The 23,758-nt window shown below is 40.5% G+C and overlaps 1 protein-coding gene across 6 annotated transcripts in view; it reads left to right on the forward strand.

Annotated features, from left to right (window-relative positions):
• The first annotated feature begins 1,776 nt into the window (after positions 1-1,776).
• Positions 1,777-23,758, forward strand: part of NAV2 (neuron navigator 2) — a 436,581-nt gene continuing 414,599 nt past the window's right edge. For 5 of the 6 annotated variants that reach the window (XM_074230361.1, XM_074230362.1, XM_074230365.1 and 2 more), the window contains exon 1: positions 1,777-2,723. In XM_074230361.1, coding sequence (XP_074086462.1) covers positions 2,466-2,723 — 258 coding nt within the window. In that variant the 5' untranslated portion in view covers positions 1,777-2,465. The remainder of the gene's footprint in view (positions 2,724-23,758) is intronic. The other variant, XM_074230369.1, reaches the window with a different exon arrangement.

The following is a 23,758-nucleotide window of genomic DNA, read 5'->3' on the forward strand; positions in this document are numbered from 1 at the left end:
CAAATAATCATTTTTACCTCCATAATATCTCTCATATTTCTCTTTATGTAGACAGCTCCCACACTAGCTCAAGCCCTTGTCACCTCTCTTTTGGAGTATTGAAAGACTCTTAAATAGCTTCCCTGATGCAAAGCTCTCTACCCACACAAATCCATCTTCCATATAGTCTTCAACACCAAGTCGCATCCCTCTTCAGTCAATTCCAGTAGCTCCCCGTTGACTTTGGGATCAATGGCTTCATCTTTGCCTCATCTGTTTTAAATGTCTATTTTTGAGTATGTTACCCCATGTGCATACACCATTACTAGTACAGCAAACACACACAGTATACACTGGTATAATAAACACACAGACACACACACACACACACGTCTATATGATAGCTGTCTTTCATTCTCCACATAGACCATGTCAGCAGGGAGGTGAGGCCATGACAAGCACATGAATTGGATTGGAGTAAAGGATTCTGTGCAAACTCATATATGTATCAAATGCATATATATATATTATATATGACTTATATATTAAATATGATTTGTAAATAGCTACATAAGCATGGGAGGGGGTAAGCGTTTTTTGAAGGAGAGGGTCCAAACCATTTTGAAGATGACTGAGTTAGAAGGCTTTCTAGGATCTTCTAAATCTAACATCCCATCATCCTGCCAGCTCCCTCTTTTCTCTGCCTTCCATCTCCTTCCTGCCTCCCCCTCCCCTTCCCATCTATGCGGCAAGAAAACCTGGGGCCAGCCCATGCCTTGGAGGCAAAGGGCAGGGCCGGTCCCCCCAGTGCAGTGCAGCGGGCCGAAGTCCTGACTTGGGACCACTGGCATTGCAGTCCCCGGTAGGCTGTACGAAGGGGTTCCTTTAGGGCGGCTGCTTTTCCTGAGGATTGCATTTGCCCGTAAATACTTCAAATAGTTGCAATGAAATGTGCAGCCTTTGAAAACCGGGGAGGAGTAGGTTAGGGAGACACCCTCCCTCCCAAGGAGTCACATACCCGCGTCTTTCTGAATGGAGAGGGAAGAAACGGTTATTTCCTTAAATTCAAAAAGAGAAAAAAAAGAGAAAAGAAAGGTGGAGAAGGGGGTGGGGATGAGGGGGGGGTGCAGCTCAATGGGCAGCTCCTTCAGCGAGATAGTGGCCGAGCCCTATCAGATCTTATTCAAACTAGCCAAGTGACCGGGGATGGGGGGTGGGGCGGAGGCGGGAAAGCGTCCCCATCCTCCGGGGGGCCGCCCGGGGACGCGTTGGAAGAAGCGTGGGGACCCCTTGGGCCGGGGTTCAGGGGCGCTCCTCCGGGGGCAGCGCCCCCTCCCCCGCCTCCGAGGGGAAGGCAGCTCCGCACTGGAGGAGAGCCCCCCGCATCCCCCGGCGTTGAGACCCCGCCCCTTTTGCAGGCAGCTCCCGGGCTTCTGATTGGGGCGCGGGCGGCCAATCGGCGGGGGCCCTGCCGAGAGGCTGTCAGTTTGCAAGCTTCTCGCGCTCTGGCGGATCCCCCCGCAGCCTTCTTTGGTAGCTCCGCCGCCGCCGCCGCCGCCTCCGCCGCCTCCGAGAGCCAGGCTCCGGCTGCGGCCGCCGCTACCGCGCGCGCTCCGGCCAGCGCCGGCCCCCGCCCGGGCCGGGGAACAAGTGGGCGCCGCTCTCGGGGCCCCCCGCGGCCGGCTCTGCCTGCGCTCCTCCCGTCCATTGACTCCCCAGCCGGACGCCCGGGCCTGGCAAGCGCTGGGGATCCGGACCCCCCAGCCCCCCGAGGAGGGTTTGGATCTTGAGGGCCACCGGGGAGCTCCCGTCATGCCCGGACCATCCCGCCTCCTCTGAGTTTTGCTCTCGCTCTCCTTCCCGGCCCCGGCCGCTAAGGCCAGCTGGAGCCCAAGACGCTTGCTTCTTCTCTAAGGTGGGTGGCCAAGGGCATCAGCACCCTCGGTGCCCAGGGCTGCAGCTGCTGCGCGCCTAAGGCTCAAGGCAAACCTCGGAAGCTGGAAAGCTGCTGGCTCTCTCTCTCTCTCTCTCTCTCTCTCTCTCTCCCTCCCTCCCTCCCTCCTTTTCCTGCGGATCTTCCTTCCAAAGGACTGCCTCACTTCGGAGATGCAGTGACAAGATAATGGAAGTCAAAGTCTGGCTTTCCAGGAAGGAAAATTGTAGGCAGCAGCCGGCGAAAGGGCAGAGCAGTTAAAAACAGCCGGGGTCCAGCTAAGAAGGGGGAGAAGACCATCGCACCCCGGGGGGCCAGCAAGATCAAGGTTGGCAAGCTTGAAGAGAGAGAGCTGGGCTTCCTGCAGGTGTGCCTGCCCCTGGCTGATCCTTAGGATCCTCCTGGTCGCTGATTATTTTAGTACACTGCTTGGCGCTTCGTGGGCGAAGGGAGGGCTGCCCGGGCTACCGCCACTGCTGCTGCTGCTGCTGACGCTACTGCTGCTGCTGCGGCTGCTGCAGCTGACAGAAACGTGTTAGGAAAGCAGAAGAAGATGCCAGCCATCCTGGTCGCCTCCAAAATGAAATCGGGACTACCGAAACCTGTGCACAGCGCGGCACCGATCCTCCACGTCCCTGTGGCCAGGGCCGGCCCCCAACCTTGCTATCTCAAGTTTGGGAGCAAGGTAGAGGTGACCAAGCCCATTTATTCGAGCCAGATACCCCTGAAATCTCAGGGGCTCCATGAACCTGCGGGGGATGGGCTCCCCCTGAGGAAGAGCAGCTCTGTAGAAAACGGATTTGACACCCAGGTGAGAGAGAAGGCTGATGGTTGGGGTGGGGGGCAGAGGGAGGAGAGAGGATTCGGGGATCTTGAGGTGGCGGGAAGGAATTGGGGAGAGAGAGAGAATAAGAGTATCGTGTGGGAGGGGATGGAAATCTTTATGATGGGGGTATGAGGTTTGGAGATCGTAAGGGACATGGTGGTGGTGGGTGTGGCCAAAGGAGTCCTTGGGGTATAGAGATTTATATGACTGAGGGTAGGTTCCGAGGTAGGTAGGTGATGGAGGTGCTTTGGCATATTGGGGTGCTGGAGGAAAGATTATGGGTATCTCTTCCTCTTGACTCTTTGGAAAACATGCCAATGGGTATTTTCAGGGGGAAAAAATGTGTGTTTCTTTATCATGGAGTAATAAAGATAAAATACTAAGCTAGTCACTGGCAATAGTGCATTACCAGTTTGTTTAAGATGACCAGGGTTAGTGTGTGTATGTCAGCTCTGGCACTGGTATAATCTCTGGTTGCAGAATCATTTGAGACACCTCTTTTTACACCAAGATGGGATTTCTCTGAGTATTGATGGGGGATTTAGGCAAGCATTATGGGAGAGTGGAAAAAACATTTCTTCTGTTTGTTGGATCATTGTTTCTGAGGAAGGATGTTCCAAGCAGACCTATGGTTGATGTGATCCTGGACTTAGGGTATGCAGGCAGGCAGCATTGAGGGTCCATGACACACCATCTGAGAACAGACAATCTGTCTTCTCTAGCTGGCACCTCCCTCTTCACACTGATGGGTTGGTAGCATGAGGTGGCTTTCTTAGAGTTATCATGTCTGAAGTCTGAGACCACCTTCCTATGTGACAGGTCATGGAAAACTGTCTGATCTAAGAGAAAGAGATCACATCACCCATTTAGATCTGTGATGGCTAGCCTCCAACCTTTCCTTAGGAAAAAAAAATCATGGCTGCCAGTTGGTTCTGTTGGCCTGCTGCCTCGCTTGTATGGTGACAGGGTGGAGTATAGGTTCTAGGGACCTATTGGGCCAGGCAGAACAGATGAATGTAACTGTAATGCCCCAGAGTCTATGACATAGCAGTCCTGGGAAGACTGAATTCTCCCAGCTGATTCTTTATACTGAATGGTCTCTAGGTTCTGCTATACTATTCTCTACTCTTGCCTTTAATCTCCCTCTATTTAATTAAGCTTAGTAGATTTTCTGGAAGTGGGTGCTCTACCAACCAGTTTTTAAGCTCCTCATTTAAGTTCTTGAAGACTGCAGTCAATAACTCCTCTTATCTATGGAGAAATGCCTCCAGATGCTGAAATGTGTTCATGTATGTTAGATCTGTAGATCTTAACACCAGTGCTGCGATATCTTGCTTCCTGTGAGAGCCTACCAATAGTTCAGCCTTAAGATACTGGTTGTAGCTGAGCAAAAGGTGTCCCTCCCTCCACCAAGGGCCCCACCCCATCAACTGCAGTTTTCCTAATGATGACCACTGATGTCTGAAAAGGTGTGGAGGTGGGTCCTAAAGGCCAACTCCCACTGCCCAAGGAAAGGGGAACATTTTTTTTTAAACCATTGCCTACGGGATATGGGTGGTGATACAATCCTGGGCTCAGAGGACAGCAGGACTATTGCTATGGGAGACTATCCATGGATCACAGACAGGCCATTCCTGCTGGGCTACTTTTCTTTCAGTTACCATCTGTAACTCCTGCAATTGTTACCTTATCCTTTGTACCACCTGCTTGAAAGCATATGAAATGATAGACTCCATAAGACTATAACCATTTTTAAGTCCAATGAAAGTACATGCAGGAAGGTAGAGGGAAGTATGTATTTACCAGGGATAAGGCAATGAGATCATCTAGAAGCCAGATCTGCAGATCTACACTGAGGGATGGTAATAATAGTTCACATTACAGACCCTTTAAGGTTTGGAAAAGCACTTAACTTTTCTCATCTGATCCTCACAACACCCCTGTGAGGTAATTGTTATTGTTACTTCAATTTTTACAGGTGAGGAAACTGAGGTAGGGAACAATTACGTGACTCCCTCAGGGAGGGAGCTGACAAGATTTGAATTTAGATCTTCCTGACTCCAGCTCTAGTGCTCTATCCATAGTGCTACTTTAGTGCCTAGAATCTGGGTTAGACCTCTTTACTTAGCAACCCCTCTTTTCATGGGATATGTGTCTATTACTCTGCAAACTTTAATGCTAGCCTCTTTGCTGTTGTTCCTCCTCTTGGCTTCAGGCACTTCACTGGCTTTCCCCTATTCCTGGAATTCTCTCCCTTCTCATCACTCTTTCCTGGCCTCCCTGGCTTCCTTCAAGCACAGCTAAAATCCCACTTCCTACAAGAAGCTTGTGCTTTCCTTCTGTTGATGATCTCCAGTTTTTCCTGTCTATATATTATTTGCCTAGAGTTGTTTGCATGTTGTCTCCTTTTTTTTTTTTGATTTTAAGATTCTTGAGAGCAAGGTCTGGGTTTTTGCCTGTACTTATATCCACCAAGCTTAGCACAGTGGCTTGTGTGTGTAGTAGGTGCTTAATAAATACTATTTGATTCATTGATTTGCTTTCTAATCATTGAAACACAGAAAACTTGGGGGACACATACCACTTGTTCTCTTAGTTGTCCCTTCTCCAGTCATTTTCATTACTCTATGCGTGCCTTCATATACCCCATCTTACAGAGGTACACTAACCTTGATGCTGGTATTTTATCAGCTTACTTACACAGCTGGTCATAAACCTGGAATGGATATTAGCATCCAAAGGCAATCTTCTATACATTTCCCTTCCTGCTTTGGCCTACCTCTATAACACTGCTGTCATTTTTGTAATGCTTAAAATATATGTTTCAGATACCCAAAGGGAGAAAACAGAAGAGGATAGGTTGGAGGTCAAAGCAGAATAGCAACAGCAGATGAGGTCGTCACACTGTTACCTCTCTCCCTACCCCAATCCCCAGTTCTGGGATGTCAGTGAAGACCTGTTGGCCTCTTTGGCCTTTCTAGTGAACATGTTTTCCTTATGTGCTAGTGATAAGCAGACAACTGGAAAAAATGTATTTCAGAAGGCACATAATTGTTCTGAAACCAGATTAGGCTTGAAAGAGGTCAGCACTATATTGCTCAGCATGCCATACATGCTCATAATTATTTGAATCTGAGAGGTTAAGTAAAAGCATGATTTTCCCCAGTGATTATGATGCTGCCATTTTCTTTCTCAACATTCTTTTCATGTCATGAAAATAAGATCCATTGGCCTGGTCTTTGAAATGGGAAATAGTTTATTCATCTTATGGATATGGGTGGGCTCATGTAGAGTTGCAGCCTTCTGCTTTATTTATCCTTGGAAATTCGATGGCACGAGTGGAAGACATTGGGGTTATCCAGAATAGTGATTTGGGATATCCTTCTATATTCAAGAGAATGCCAATCACTGAGTACAAGTATTTATTAAGCTCTTACTATGTCTCAGGCACTGTGCTATGCATTTAGGATACAAAGAAAAACAAGAAACAAACCCTGCCCTCAAGAAGCTTATATTCTAATAGGAGATACAATGTATATACCACTACATTCATAAAGGACCAATAAAGAACAGATGGGTAAAAACCTTAAGAGAGGAAGATTCTAAAAGCAATGAAGAATAAGAAAAGCTTCCTGAAAAAGTTGACATCAGAAATGATTTTTCAAGGACCATAGATAAGATTAGGAAAGATTAGGAAAATTAAGGAGAAAAAGTGGGGTCTGAGATTATTCATACCAAGGAAGTTTTTTTTTTTTTTCCTTTTCCCTACTGGTTGAAAAACCCCAAGGAGAAAAAATAAATTCTGGATTAGATCTGAGTTACTTTTCTATGTTGGGTGCTCCTTAGTCATATATAAAAATCCTTCAATTGTCAGGATCCTTTAGTAACTCAGTACCAAAGTTCCAGTTTTGCACCCCTGCCAGGGAAAGACTCAGAAGATGTTCTCAAAGACTTAGTTACTACTTACCTTCTAACATAAAGTCATTGTTGCTAGCTTCATTTTGCACTTGTTGCTTAAGAACTCAGCATACCCCAGAGAACAAGATTTTCCCAGGGATAAAAAAAAAATGTTCTTTTACACAGCTCAAGAGAATATAGTCACCCAGGAAAAACCAGACAAATAGTCTCCAAATCCAGGGTTCTCCATCCCAGAGAGGCTTCACCTAGCTTGTATCTTTTCCTTCTGGCACTGCAGAAGAGAAATCTTTAGAATCTAACTTGAGGGCAGGGAGTATCTTTTTATGTCCCAAATACTTAAAGAACTTAAAACTATTCATTTTATGAGTCTGTCAGTCCAAATGTTTGGGATCTCCTTGTTTTTTTTTCTGCTGCCTACTGGCAACCTCTGAGTACTCACAATTCATGAGATACTCAGAATTCATTGTTTGGGGGGGGTGGAACTTTGAGACATGTGCTCTGGCATGCTCAGAATATACTGCTTCTTTATCCCTAACTTTTAAAATCTGTACCTTCTCTTAAGGTTCAGCTCAGGTGCCACTTTACCTTTTCCCCTGAGAAGTTCCTAGTCTCCTCCTTCACATTATCTTGAATTTACTTCTGTGTATGAGTGTTATGTAAAATCCTTGGTGTCTGGAAGTGAATTGTGGGGATTTTTGCCTTTATTTTTAGCATTTCCTCTGTCTGCCTCAGTTTTCTCAATTGTAAAGTAATAACCCCTACCTCCCAGGGTTGTGGTAAGGATCAAATGATATAATATTTATAAAGTGCTTAGTACAATAAGTAGATTCTTAAATAAATTCTTGTTTCCTTCCTTCCTTCGAGTACTTAGCATACTGCCTTGCCCCTTGTAGTTATTTAATAAGTATTGTTTAATTAAACTGAGTGGTTGGTGTCCTCCTTAAGGCTACTGGCAAAATTACTCTGCTTCTCTAATTATCTTCTCTGAACTTTGCTTGCCATCTCTTTTCTATGTGTTTTGTTCACCCCCATCTAAACCTTATGTTCTAGACATGAGAGAAATTGTACTTTGGGGTTTTTCCATTTCATCCTTATAAAAATCACCTGGGGATGTCTGGGTAAAATCTTAATAGAGCAGGAAATAGCAGGACTGACCACCTTTTGTCCTCTAGTTATTCATCTTCCTTGAACTTCTTTGGGACTATTCCCAGAGGAGCAGGTGCTGGCTCCTGAATCTTCTTATAGGAAGCTCCCTATCCTAAACTCAAGCTGAATAACTAATGGAACTTAATGAGAACAGGGGTACCCTGGGATGACTTCAGTGGTGAAACTAAAAGTTAAACTGCCTTTTGAAATATGATCATGATGATGATGTTTGTCCTTCATTTTTGATGAGAACCATGACTTCAGGGAGGTGATGTCATGACAAGCACATGAATTGTATTTAGGGTGTTGTGCTAAGTCACTAGCCTTACTCCTCCGAGTATCTGTCCAGTGTACAGATATGAATCAGGATGACTGGAGATGACCCTGGATGTGAGACAATCAGGTATAAGTGAATTTTCCCAAGGGCATACAACTAGTAAAGATTTAAGGCTGGATTTGAATTTGGGTCTCTTGACTTCAGGGCTGGGGCTCCACCATTGTGCCATCTAGATGCCTCCTATTTTTGAAAAATAGTTAGGGCATGACTGGGCAAAGAAATCAGTCATATTTGTAGGACACTTTTTTTCTCTCCTTCAATTTATTAAAGAAGGAACCAAGATCACTGTGATGTCAAGCAGAATAGGAGTTCTATAGCAAGGGGGATTGATGTTTAATAACTAGGAAATTAAGGAGAAAGAGGAAAACAGATTGGCTTGATTGGGGCAAAAGATATACATCAAGGAGTAATAACAAGACCAAATTTGAATGGAGCAATGTCATGTCTATCCAGTAGGTTATTATCTTTCCCAGTATACAAGAAGAATGGAAGGTACAGGAAAAAAAAGGAGCTAAATCCTCATAGTGTTCGAGCTGCATAGAACGGGGACACTCCTCTTCTAGGCATCACAAAGAGACTTTGACCATTTTAACCCTGTGTCTGTAGGTGCATGAATTCTCAGGGCCAGTCACTGATACCAGATGCAATTGTAATGCATATTTAAAAGAAAATGGCCTCAGAAATGTATATTTAGTATGGCATAGTGGGTTTTGCATTTCTCTCCATTCTCCAGACATAACTTTCATATATCATAATTCTTTAGCAAATGAGTAGGAAGAAGCTCCTTAAATCAGAGAAGGCAGAATCACAGAATTTGAGAACTGGTTAGGACATCAGCAGCTTCCTGGTCCAACTGAAGGTAATCCCCACTAAAACGTACTCCTGGTAATCAAAGTTCTCCATGGAGGGGGGAAGTCATCACCAGTGAAGGAAGCCTCTTCCACTTTGAAAGAGCTCTAATTTTTAGGAAGCTTGTCCTGACATCAAGCCTAATGTGTCTCTTTGTGATTTCAGTCTATGGCTTCTGGTTCTCTTTTCTGAAGCCAAATTGAACACATCTGATCATTTCTTCCCCAGGGCAGCCCTTCATATAATTAAAGGCTAATATTTTGTTCCCCTGACCTTAACACTTCTTTTTTTCCAGGATAATTATCCCCACTTCTTTCAACTGATTTTCATTTGTTACATATTTGAGATCTTTTGTCATACAGGTTATCCTTGCTCCCAATATTCTCCAGTTTATTAGTGACCTCCTTAAGCTTTGGTGCCCAGAACCATAACCTAAATGTTGTCTGATGATGACCAGTTCACTGAGATGATCATCTCTCTTTCCTGGAAGTTAATTTCAGGAAATAAATTATATCATTCAATGCAGCCAGTTCAACTTTTTGGTTGCCATGGTATACTGCTGACTCATATAGAACTTTAAGTTCAGATTGATATGCTGGATACAGGGAAAGGAAGGAAAAACCATCATCATCAACATCATCATCATTAACTTCATCATCTGGTAAACACTTAAAGATTAGCAGAGAACTTTAAATCTAGTCTTTCCCTAATTTCTTACTCTGTAGCTTCTCATTAGGGTCTTCTAACATGCCCCAGAAATACAGATGACTTCAATTTGTCTCATAGTCACTAGAAATACCACCAAACAGCAGTACAGAAAATTGAGCCTCTCTGTTAACTCTATTAATGTGTTGTAAGCCCTTCAGTAGAATAGACTAAGATCTATTTTTTTTTCCTCTGGGAGAGATCTGGGAGATCCTGATTAGATTCCTTTTCTGGTATTTGGTGACACCTGGGCTTTTCCCCAAGAATGAATATTTATAGCATTGGCTCCCTTCACCTACAGCATAAATTGTGACCATGTGCAAAGAATTGTTTTGGAGACAGGTTCTGAATTAGCCTAGAAATTTCTGTCCAGAAGACCACAAGATAAGAAACTGTCAGTCTGTTTGAAGAGAACTGCTAATTCCACCCCCCCCCCCCACACACACACACTTTTTTTTTTGGAAAGAAGCATCAGCAAAAATGATATCTTCAATATTTTCCATTTTTAGGAGCTGATTGGTCTTTAAATTAGGATCATTTCTTAAGAAAGTAATTAGAGGTGATTGAAATCCTTTGTGGGTGTTTCAGATGTTTAAAATAAAACTGTGGAGGCCATTGGGAGAAAACTTCAAGAACACAACTTGTTGCAATTTGGTGCAATTGTGTTTTGATTAGAACTCTTACTTCATTGTCTAAGTTGATTATGGATTTGATTAGGACATTTTGCTGCTATTGTGCTATTCTCTTTCTTCTTTTTCTTAGCTCTTTAAAGAGGATGTGTAGCATGGTTATCTGCCAAGACGTTAAATGGTTTATAGTTCACATATTATTTCTCACTGTGTTGATTAATTATGAGCCTGATCAGAGGATTTCTGAGTGAGCATGATATTCCTATTATATAGATAAACATGAGAGGAAGCCTGGTATAATGGATAGAGGAGCTAACCTTAAAGTCGTAGGATAACCTGGGTTTAAAGTTTTACATCTGAACCATATTTGTAGAGTGACAATGAGCAAGTCACTTAATCTCTTAGCAAATCAGACAATGATCTAAGCCTATAAATTACAGATAGGCTGCTAATCTATAATAATGGAGATAAATTTAACAGTTGGAGTTCCCCTACACTGATGAACTCACAGTTCTGGACCCCAAATATGGATAAACACACATGCCCCTTTATATGAAATATCCCTAGGTAATCATAAAAACTAAGATTCCAATGGAAATCATTGGGTCCCGAATGTAGCTATCAAGGCAACTGGGTTTATAACTAAGCTTCAGTGAATTATCTCCCCACCTTGAATAAGTAAAAATTTCTGCCTCTTGTTTTATAAGATGTGATAGCTAAAGAGCAATACAAAGAAAACCTTTGACATGATGGGTGGCTCCACTGTGGAGAAACTGTAGATTAAGATGGACGGAAACTGAAGTAATGAAGAGAGTGTATATGAGCTGCAACCTGGGCCAAGGGAGAATCACCATCAGAGATAAGAAAATTGAAATAAGCAATTGGTGTTATTTTCTGCATACCTTTAGTAAGGGGCTTTTTTTCAGTCATTTTTCAGTTGTGTCTGAATCTTTGTGACCTCATTTGAGGTTTTCTTGGCAAAAAATACTGACTTGGTTTGCCATTTTCTTTTCTAGCTTATTTTATAGATGAGAAAACTGAGGCAAAGTTAAGTGACTTGTCTGTTGTCATATAGCTAGTGTCTGAGGCCACATTTGAACTCAGCACTAGCATTCTTATCAACACCAAGCAATGACTGGGTTCCAGAGAGGGGCTTTAGCCAAATATTTAATTGTTGACATCACTAAGGGATTTACCCACTAAGTGGATGCTCACTTGAAAAACACTCTATTTCTGTAAGTTATCCTAACATCACTATTCAACCTCATCACTGGCCACATTAATACTACAGGCTTACATTTCACAGGAGCATAGATTTAGCTAGAAGAGACCCTTATAGATAAGGGTACAGTAGATCAGAGAGGATAAGCAGCTCCCCAGGGCCACACAACTATTATATGGCAGTGGGGCCTCAAATCCAGGTATGGACTCTATAAACAGTACTTTCCCAAAAACCCCACCCTAGAAGGACAAATGTTAGGAACATATCCATTTGTGCTACAAAAGGAAGAAGGAATGGGGTATTTTTATCAGGTAAATTGGGTCACAATACTGGGACAGAACTTAATGTTAGGGAGAGATCAAGGTCAAAGTTCAATGCTCAAAATAGATGAATTTTACAGCATACTGATTCCTTTTGTAGGCTCAAACCCAGCTGTCACTAATCCAGTTGGCTTGTGTTCTTTGAAGAGTCAGCTTCAAAAACAGACTAACAAATCCAGGGAAGAAATGTGCTGCCCTTCAAACTCCTCAAAAAAGACAAAACTAGAACACATGAACCTTACATTAAAACATTGCATTAAGGATAGATCTCTCATCAATTCAGAGTAAATTCAATTTTTATGGCTAAGGATTCATGTGAGTGAATGTGTGTGTGTGTGTGTGTGTGTGTGTGTGTGTGTGTGTGTGCATGTGTGTGTGTGTGTGTGTGTGTCAATGCTCATGCTTGCATGCTTGGTTGAAGAGGAGACTAGCAATCAGATGGCACTGCCAAGAAAAAGGGTTGACTGGCAAAAGGATTCTAAATAACTGTTTTGTCTTAATGGGATACTATTGGTCAATGTGAAGGGGGGGGAATTGCCATTCTTTCTGGCTTTCTGACAGCATTTTGATTAGGAATTGAAAATAATATGCACTGAAATTCCAGTCAAATTGGCTGATTTGCTAGTTACCTCCTGCCTCTGTATCTTTGCACAGGCTATGTCCTCATTTTGAGACTGCTTTCCCCCATAACACCAACTTCATGGAGATCTCTAACTTCCTTCAGGACATAAATTTATAAGCCACTTTATTACCTAAGTCTCATTTGATCCTTCTCACCCTGAAATACAATATGTATTAATGTAAAGTATATATAAAAAACATTTTATACATATATATGTTTATTATATATAAAATATAACTAAAAATGCACATAGAAGAGATATATATCATATGTATTATCTAAATAGATAAAAGGTAGATTTATATATAATATAGATAGAAGATATAATCTCTATAGTATAATGTATATTTCTACAGTTATATAATAGATATATAACTGTATATAATGAATCTAAATATATAATAAAAGTATATTGATGTAAACTATATATAAATCATGTTTTATAAAAATTTAAAATGTAACTAAAACATATATAGGAGAGATGTAATATATGTATTATCTAAACAGATGTTTATAATATAGATAGGTATAATCTCTATAGTATATGCATATTTCTGTAGTTATATAATAGATTTATAACTATATATAATGAATCTATATAAACATATACAATAAAAATGTATTGATGTAAACTATATATAAAACATGTCTTATATAGATTTAAAATATAACTAAAATATATAGAGATATAATATCATATGTATTATCTAAGTAGATATATGGTAGAGATATATAATATAGCTAGATAGTAAGTATAATCTCTTTATATAGTATATATGTATATTTTATATAGTAAGTATATAACTATATATAATGAATGTATATAAATATATTCAATAAGCATATTTTATATTATATGTTTTATAGAAGTTGAGTAGTTTAGAGAAATGTGTCTATATTATGTATATATATATATATTTGTGTATGTATATATGGATATAGTTTAATCTAGGAAAAGTTGGGCTATCTGATACCAGGGACAGGATTTAAGAGAAGACAGTCAATCAGAAAGTAGGAAAAGATAAGAAAAATTAAGACTCATTTTCCTGTGCAATTATTGGCCTGAAATGCCACAGTTAAATTCTAAGATTACTGGAAATTTGTCATCTTACACTTTGTTCAAACTCTTTTAGTCACTCACTAGTGATGATATCAATCTGAGAGAAGACCCTCAGGGTTTCTGGCCAAAACAGAAAGAGACTTTGAAAAGATTTTAGGTCAATGTCTCCTTCTTCATGGGAGCCATCTCCAGTCATCTTGCTCTATATGCAGATGACTCCAGAGGAAAAAGTGGGGCTGGGGACTTTGCACAGCTCTCCCTCACTTAAATCCAATTCCCTTGCAAGTCACCTCCCTGATGTTATGGTCCTTTTTGAGAAGGAAGGACATTGATAATAATATGATCTATATAGGTGCCGCTAGGTGGTGCCATAGTGCATAAGGATCTGGACCTGGACTCAGGAAGACTCATTTTAACTGAGTTCAATTCTGACCTCAGACACTAGCTCTGTAACCCTAGACAAGTCACTTCACTTCACCCTGTTTGCCTTAGTTTCCTCATCTATAAAATGAACTAAAGAAGGAAATGATAAACCACTCAAGTAATATCTGCCCCAAAATCCCCAAATGGGGTCTCAAAGAGTTGGATGCTATTTAATGACTGATCAAAAACAATGACAAAAAATCTATATAGTTTATTTTTTAATCATAAAATTGGCTCCTTCAGTTGGTTGTAAGCTCCTTGAGTACAAAGTTTTCTTTTTGTTTTTACATCCTCAGCTCAGTGCTTGAAACAGTGATATAGTAGGTGTTTCTTACTGAATAACAAAATAAAAGTTTGTACATTATCATAGACCTACTATACACCTGACACCCTCCACTTTTCTTCCAAAAGAGGAAGCTCAGTAGCACAATGGATAGAGCTCTAAGGCAGAGTCAGGACATGCTGCATTCAAATTTGACCTCAGATACTTACTAGCTGTGTGAACTTGACCATTCTATTTACTTCATTAAATAAATGTAAAATTTATAACTGTAAAATGGGAATAATAGCACTTACCTCACAAAGTTGTTGTGAGAATAAAATGAGATAATATTTGGAAAAAACACTTTTCAGAGTGCTCAATTAATATTAATAATAAATAAAAATAAAAATAATTTTAGATGCTTATTAATATTCTTTCCCTTCTCTCCTCAAAAGCAAGTCCTATAGTCTAGGTTCTTGACTTCCTTCCATTGTTTATTTCTTTTCCCCTTTTCCCCCAACCTGGTTTCCTTCTCAGTCAGCCTTCACCTCAGGAGGAATCACAAGATTATCCCCTTTCTTCTTCATCTTGCTCCTCAAAGTCAATAGACAACTCTTTTTTTGTTTATCTTTGTTGCTGTTTTAAAAAATGGAATTTTATTACTAGTAACTGAAAGGAAGGTTGTAGTAATGATAAATTTCCAGAAACCTTAGAATTCAACCCTGTTCTTTCATGCCAGTAATGTTCAGGAAAATAGAAGCTTTAATCTTTCTTCCATTTTTTCTCACTTCCTAATTAAATCTTTTCTCTTAAAAGCCTATCCCTAGAGTCCAATGGCCCGTCTCTGTCTTGACCAAGTACTGATATGGGTAGAATTATATAGGTTTAGAACAGAAGAAAATTAATGAAGATACCCCTCCCAACCCCCTCTGGCTCTCTCTGACTCTCTGTTTCTTTCTCCTCTCTATATTACATATGCTAAGTATATATATATATTTATAGTAGGTTTTATACATTATATATTATCTATATATAGATAATATATATGCATATATACATATAGTTCAATCCAGGCAAAGTGTAATTTCTTCATCTTACAAATGAGGAAACTTGGGTCCAGAGGAATTCTGTCATTTATTTATTTCTAAGGTAGGTTGTTGTGATTTATTTTTAAGGTAGGTTCCTGGATCTAGAGTTGGAAGAGACCTCAGAGCCATCTAGTCCAAACTGAAAAGTTAGATTTGTGATTTGAACTCATGTCCTCTGACTCAAATCATTGTTCTTCCCCCCCCATGCTATACTATCCTCCCCCCCCCGTGCTATACTATACTTCCCCCCCCCTGCTATTCCCAATAACAAGGCTCATATAAACTGGGCATACACATCATCCCCTATACTCTATCTATGGCATTGCCGATAAGGAACTAAATACTTAGACTATCCATTAGATGTTATAACTAATCAAGAGTAGCTCCAACATCATTCCTACCTTCTTTTGTGTTTTCCCAAGGGAATCTTAACATCTTATATCATACATACCTGGACACAGGAAGACCTGACCTTGCATCCAGTCTTACTAGCTGCATGACCTTGAGCAAGTCATTTAACCTCTGTCTACTTCAGTTTCCTCATCTATAAAATGAGGATAATAATAGTGCCTACATCCCAAGGTTGTGAGGATAAAATGAAAAGTACTTTATGAACCTTCAAAGTCCTGTGAAAATGCTAGGCTACTACATTTATCAAAGATCTTAGTGCACATGTGCACCTAGTATATATTCTTAAAAACATTTCAGAATTCTATATGTTTTGAGGTTTATAGATATATTTCTCATAAAAAGCTTGTGAAGAAAATAGTACAAAAATCATTACAGATGAAGAAGAAGATTGTCAGAAGCATTAACAGACTTGCTTAAAGTCACATGGAAAGTAAACTGATAAACCTAGATTTTAATCCAAGATTATTAAACACTCATTCTGCTAATGGATGCAGGGGTTTTCATTTACCTACATGTAATAGATACTCAAAAGTTTGATACTGGCTGTACTCCTTTTCTAAGAATGATATCATAAGATCATAGGATTTAGAGAACTGGAAAGGACTGCAAATATAATTTAGTCTAAAGGTCAAGGGGCAAAGTAGCAAATTATTTCAAGTTGATTTGGATTTGGTTTGGGAAGGATTTCACGTATCTATATCCTTTTAGAATCTGCTTTGAAGCCACTGTCTTTGGGGTGGCAAATCTTTCCTTAATCCCCCTGTTTCCCAAACAGTCTTCCCCTTATACCCATCCTCCCACCCCAAGTATCAGACTTCATACTGTACTGCAAGGTGATGCCTTTCTTGCTCTTGTTCTTTTTTTTTTTTTAGTTTGGTTTGTTTTTTAAATGGCTTGCCCAGGGTCATACAGCTAGGTGATTTATTGAATGTCTGGAGTCACATTTGAACTTAGGTCCTCCTGACTCCAGGGCTGGTGCTTTACCCATTGTGCTACCTAGCTGCCCCTGTTCTTTATGGCTATGTGCTCATCTGATGTCTTCCCTTCACTTGGACTTCTTGGATATTAAAAATTCCTTATTTGGTTAACAAAGACTTCCTACCTCCTCTACCATCCTCTCAGTCACCTTTAGTGACATCTCATTTTCCTCCTTCCACACTCCTGAAGGTATCTATGTCTGCAGCCCCTACAAAGTCCTAACTTGTCTTTGACTCATCTTTATAGTTCTCTATAGTTTCTCAATAGAAAAAATACCAACCCAAACAGTAAATTTTAACACAGTTCTTTCCATTGAAGAGAACAGTCCTGGTACTATACTATACCATAATAAACTGGTTTGAATATTTTCCCACCAACTTGACCAGTTAACCAACTATCATACACAGAGACACTGTACCCATCTACAGAATGACTTTGGATTTCTTCCACCCCGTGGTCAAAGGAGGGAAAATTCAGTCCCACCACTTCCTAGACAGAGAGTAACAGTGGGTAATGAATTAAAGCTTTTGTCAATGCAAGATAATAGCAAGTTACATGGAGATTTCTCAGGAAATTTATGTCACCCACACAAACCCCAAAGAATGACTCAGGACTAGTTGCTTCTGATTCCCATGAAAACAGTCCTGCTCTTGTCATTGAGCTATTTTGCAAACAACAGCCTGAAACCCCAGTGTGTTTTGTCTTTCCTTCTAAATGTGTGCTCTTATACCTTGGGTGACCTTCGGTCTGTGCCAACCCTACAGCCTCCAATGTGGGAGGAGGAGATGGCATGGGAATATGGGTTAGCAGATTTCCCTCAGTGCCTCACCCCTGATTTCCCACTCCTGGATATTTCAATCTTGGCTATTTTGGACATCTCTGAACAAAATCATTTTCCTATTGCCTTGGGGGTTAATTGGAAGTGCAAAGGCATGGGAGTTAGGAGACTTGGCTTCTGACTCTGGCTATTGTGAATTCACTCTGAATGTAAGCAGATCACTTAACCTCTTTGGGGCACCCTTTTTTCATCTAAAAGTTGGGTGGGAAGAAGTGTGGAGCAGATGATTTCAAAGATTTTTTCCAAATCAAACATTCTGTGTTTCTTCATATTTACTAATGAATAAATTTTTTAAGGAGTCACCAAAGACTTGATGAAGTTTGAAGTTACTGCCCTAAACCTTCTGGGTTGTTGTCCTTCATAACTGAAGAGGATCAAAATGACATCTCAATGTTAGGTCAATGTATAGTTTGTCCAGCTAATCAGACCAATATGAGCCTGCATAACCCTGCCACAAGCCTTTATGAATGACTGCTCCAGGTGCAGAAGGAAGGTCACCAATAAGTATAACTTGTGGTTCTCATCTCATGGAGCTGTTAAGACTTATTTGAAGAAAGGAGAGAACAATACCATTGAGTCCAAAGATGTTGTAAGAATATGAGATATGGATAGTGATACAATTGAGGTCAGAGTAAGGAGGAATAACTATAGGCTGGTGTGTTTGGCAATGACTTAAACTGGGATGTGATGAATGAGTAGGTCTTGGGGTATGATCTGGAAGCATGTTTCAATCAAGTGAGAGAAAGACATAAATGCCAGCAGAGCTTGCCTTGACCCATTCCTCTATTCTCTTCCCATTGCATTAGGTGTATCTAAATATCCTTCATTCTCAGAATGTCATCACCACTTCTTTTGCCTTGCTTCAAGAAGCCCTTCTTCAACCTCCTTCATCCTTGTCATCAGCCTCTGTTTTTCTCTTGGCCTCCCCCCTTGTTGGCTTGTCTTTGCTATGGTGCCCCACTTGGCTTTGCCTCATCCTGTTGCAATCTGGGAACGATTCTTTTTCCTCTAACCTATTCTTCCTGCTGCAATCCAGGGTACCCTGCTCTTACCACCCTGACAAGATCCTCCCATGTGTCTGACAGCTGCAAGGGTTCCTCTCACGTCCTTTTTCAGCTTCTCATCTGGCTCAGCAGAACGCCTCCATTTCATGCCCATTCCTCTTTGATTATTTTCAGGCCTGGGAGTGACGCATGTTTCTACCACAGTGTGTTGGCCCCAAACACCCCAAAGCTGTCAGCCTTTCCAGTTTATGAACCACTTGTCATGAGCCACTCTCTGTAACTGGACAGGACCCTCAGGGAGTAGAGGTCAGTACAGGGACAGCTCCAAGGAGCTCACACCAGTCAAGCAAATAAACTATTAGTGATAAACTCATATTTGTATAACAGTTTAGAGTGTATGAATAACAAACCTGTAAGGTAATTAGTAAAATATTATTACCATTTACAGATGAGTAAACTGAGGCTCCAAGAAGTGATTTACCCCAAGATTTACTTAAGGTCACATGGTTCTTAAACATCTCATTACTCCCCAATCTATGCTGTCTATTCTAATCAATCTGGTCTGCCCTCGAGTAGTCCATCTCCCAACTCATTGCCTTTAATCTGCTCCCTAGTCCTGATATGCTTTCTCTCTTTCCATCTGCTAATAATATCTTACTTCAAAGTACAGCTCAGGTATCACCTTCTACTGCAGGCCTTTCCTTCTCCTTCCTCATTTTCTTACCCTTATAATGCTCCCTGTTCTACTGAAATTGTCTTGTGTTTTTTTTTCTGTTCATGGGAACATTCTATTATATTTTCTAGCAGAACACAAATCCATTGATATCAGGATTACTTAGTTTTGTTTTGTTTTCTCTTTACATTCTCAGCACCTGATCCAGCAGCCAAACAAATGCTCTCTCAATTGAACTGAAATGTCAGAAAGACTATTTGAACCCAGATCTTGACTCAAGACCAATTGTATCTCTATGGAATTAAAATAAAGCAATACAGCCTGGGGAAATTATATACAATCCTCTCAGAATAGTTACTCTTACCTTCAGATCTGAGGACCCCTAGGTTTCAGAGCATCTGTCAACTTGGATCAGAAAAAAAGAATTACATCTTTATTTTGACTTTACTCTTACTGAAAATTTAACATTTCCTTCAATTATTGAAAAATATTCTTCTGTAAAGAGGTCAGACTTTTTCACTCTGCCAGCAGGGGACTGGGGCACAAAAAAGGTCAAGAACCTCTGCTGCCACAGATCTTGGAACAGTAAGTGACTCCTTTAGATTCAAGCTTATTTGTTTGTCCATCTGAAACAGGCAGGAGAGAAGAAGAAAAAATAGGAAAGGAAAGGGAGGGGATGTTTGCTTCTATTATTGGATGTTCTACTCTGAGCAGCTTGGCAATTTTAGAAATTATAAACAGCTTGCCACTAAATCATTTTCCCCTCTTTCTACCAAATGGAGCCAGACCAGTTTCCTTATCATTATCTCACACCACTTTGAATTTGAATAAGTAAATTCAATAAGAAAAGTTAGCAGCCTTTCTTGAACCAAGCCTGAAATCCATATCACTTTGCTGTAGGGTGGGACTGGGGTCAGCTGCTATCATCAGATTTCCTCAGGTGCAAGAAATGTCCCAGAGAAGGAAGGAAATTTGTAGATCACACAGCAAATGTGATGCAGTAACATTGGCACTAATTTGGCTTAATCCCATTCTGTGTCCACTAGTGTATGCCTTCATGTATTTAAAAAAAAAAGAAAAGGACCCAATTTAGTCTCCACTTTGAAGTTCATTATCAGGAATAAATGACCATTTGGACCATGAGAAAATGTGCTTTTCCACTTTGGGGTTTATAGCTCTTTCTGATCATGCTTTTATTCCCCAGTTATTACTGGTCTGGACTTGTTTCTTTTCTGGGGCAAGAAGTAGAAATAAATATACATTTGACCCATTCCCTAGAAATGTTTACCTGGCTAAAAATACTCCAGCTGGGTATTATTTTTAGAGGGATTTATATTCAAAGTATATGAATTGCCAACTTTGATGTGTATTATTAGGCATGAACTATTCGTACATTTTATAACAGGAAGCTTCTGGTTTTCCATTGAGGAGAACTGGAATGAAGTCAGAAACTTGCCATTTGAAAATTGCTAATGGTGTAACTCAATTGCTGTCTTCAAAAGCATTTTGTCATAGACCTTTAGTGATTTGGCCATTGGATGACTAGAAAGCCATTAGCCACCCCTGAGTGTTCATTGAGTCCATTTTGGAGATCCTGCCATATTTTAAAGGAGGTCTCCCCTAACCTTTCTCTCCACAGACTTGTGACATTTTGCAATGTGTTGCCTTTGGATTGGTCTGTGATCAGACATGGTTGCTTATTTTAGAACTGGAATGAGAGAAGAGACATCAATAAAATAATACTGAGTGGAAATACATTTTGTGGTTTTAAAATATCTGCCCTGCTTAGGAGAGATTACGTGTGTGTGTGTGTGTGTGTGTGTGTGTGTGTGTGTGTGTGTGTGTGTGTTTTAAATCACTTGCAGTTTCTCTTCCAAACAGTTGAAAAATTATGGTGGTAAGAAAAGGTCAGAGTTAGAGGAATTTGCTACCTGCCAAAGCATCCCATTCCATTCTTGTGGACAGCTGTGAAATCTGTTTCTTTGTCATAATCAACCCTTGGTTCACCACCTGGTTTTTCTCCCCACCTATCTGAATGTTCCTTTTTAGTCTCACATTATAACAGGATTTTGGATTTGAAAGGTAGCTTCAGCAGCCAAACCCCACAAGTGGTCGGTCATGCAGCCTTTGCTTGAAGATATATAATCCAAGGAGGAGAATGTTCCACCTCTTGCAACCCGGTTTCACTTCTGAACAACTCTTAATTGTTAGGAAGCTTTTTCTGACAGTAAGCTGAGATTTCGTTTTTCCAACAGTTGCTCCTAATTTTTTCCAAACAGGATAAGGTTCCTCCCTCTTCTACAAATCAGCTTTTCAAATTCTTGACCATAGCTATAATTTTTTTCTCCTGGATCTTTGCTTTTCCAAGGTATATATCAATCAGTTCCTTCAACTAGCCCTCATATGGCATGGGCTCAAGGTCACCTTCCTAGTTACCCTCCCTGGCATGAATACTCTCCAATTTATTAATATCTTAGAGTTCAATGTCCAGAATTGAACATAATATTTCCAAGATGATTTGACTAGGATGTAAGATGGCAAGTTGATTTCCTTTGTCTCTATTGCAAGTTCATAATTTTGCTTTTATCCTTTAAATGAGTGTCCCCACTGGGCTCTGTCCTCCACCCTTTCTCTTTTGCCTACTTAGTTTCTTCATTGGTAATGTCATCCAGTCCTTTAGTTATGGTAATCACATTATGTAGATGACTCCCAAATCAATAGATTTAACACAAACAGCCCCCTTAGTCTCACATCTATAGATTACCCATAGACATTTCCATCCCAAAAACAATATGCCAAAGGTGAATTTCTCATCTTTCAACAAAATCTGTATTTCTTTCCAATTTTCCAATTTTTCTGTTGATAGTATCACATCCCAGTCATCCAGTCTGATAACTTCAGAGTCATCTTTGGTTCTTGCCTATGATATCTAATCATGTGTCAGATCTTTTTGATTCTGTCTCTAAAACATCTTGAACTTTCCTCTCCATTCATATTTCATTCTTGAATAATAACTTCATCACTTTGAACTTGAACTATTTTATTAGCCACTTAACACCATCTCCTCCCCACCTCCCCAAAGATAGGTGGCATATTGAATGGAGTGTCAGGTCTGGTATCAGAAAGATGTGAGTTCAAATCTGATCTCAGACACTAGCTGGCCTCAGTATCCTCTGCTGTGAAATTAGCTGGAGAAGAAAATGACAAACCACTTCATTTTCTTTGCCAAGAAAACCCCAAATGGGGTCACAGAGAGTTGGATACAACTGAAATAACTGAACATTTTATCCTATCTTTAGTCTGTCTCTATGTCTCTGTCTCTGTCTCTGTCTCTGTCTCTGTCTCTGTCTCTCTCTCTCTCTCTCTCTCTCTCTCTCTCTCTCTTTCTCTCTCTCTATTCCATTCTCTATCATCCTCACATAGCTGCCAAAATAATTTTCCTAATGCACAGATCAAACTATATCATCTATATTATTCTTTTTTTTTTTGTTTTCAACCTACTCCCAGTTTGGGGCCATTCATAATGTTTCCAATTTCCTTTTCCAGATTTATTTAAAATTCCTTCTTGCTCTTTAGATTTTAGCCAGACTAGATCCTTGCTAATCTTGTTTCCAATTCCTCTATTTACTGTGTTGACAGTTGGTACCTGTGGCTCATTCACTTTATCTCCCCCCAAATCTCTTTCCCTTCAAAGTTCAGCTTTGGTGATACCTCCAAGTGAAGCCTTTCCTAATTTTCCCCAATGGAATTTGTTCTGCCTTCATACTTAAGTTGTTCACCATGGCTATTCCTTTCCTTTGACACCACCATATACTTACTGCCTTAGGTTATAATTATGTGTGTGAATAATCTACCCCTAAATTTGATTGTAAGATCTCAGATGGCAGGGACTAAATTGTTTTTCATCTTTGTTTTTCCAGATCATAGCATAGTGTCTTGCATGTCAAGACAATGTTGTAGGAAATTCCCAGTGAGGAAACTGCCTCTACCATTACAGTTCAGATACTGTTCTGCAATATATTGTTTTAGGGGGAGTCCTGGGACTATGGGAGGTTAAATGACTTAGAGAGAGTCACTCAAAAAAAATACTTGAAGCTAGACCTTTCTGACCCTCAGGATGACTCCCTTTCTGCTACACTGGAACTTGCATGTCATAGGTGCTCAGGAAGTTATTGAAATGATTTGTTCCTGAGGATAAGTAGAATAAGTCTTTTCCAATTACCAGCCCTCCAATTACCTGAAGGCAATGATTCTGCTCTCCTCTAATTCTCTAAGCTAAAGAAACCTTGGTTTCATCTACTGTTTTTTAAATGACCAGGATCCTCTGGCAGTTCCAATTACCTTCTTTTGTAACATACTCCAGCTTCTCAACTTCCTTCCCCTAGGAAAGTTTTTAGAATTGAACTTTGTGCTCCAGATGTCATCTGAACAGGACAGAATCCAGAGGGATTGCAACTCTGTTCTGATCACTGTTTCTCATACAAAGCTTTTCTGCCTCCCAATGGGCAGCATTGCCATCTAATAAGTTATGTAAC

Source organism: Macrotis lagotis, chromosome 3 (assembly GCF_037893015.1).
Source record: "Macrotis lagotis isolate mMagLag1 chromosome 3, bilby.v1.9.chrom.fasta, whole genome shotgun sequence".
Lineage (NCBI taxonomy): Eukaryota > Metazoa > Chordata > Mammalia > Peramelemorphia > Peramelidae > Macrotis > Macrotis lagotis.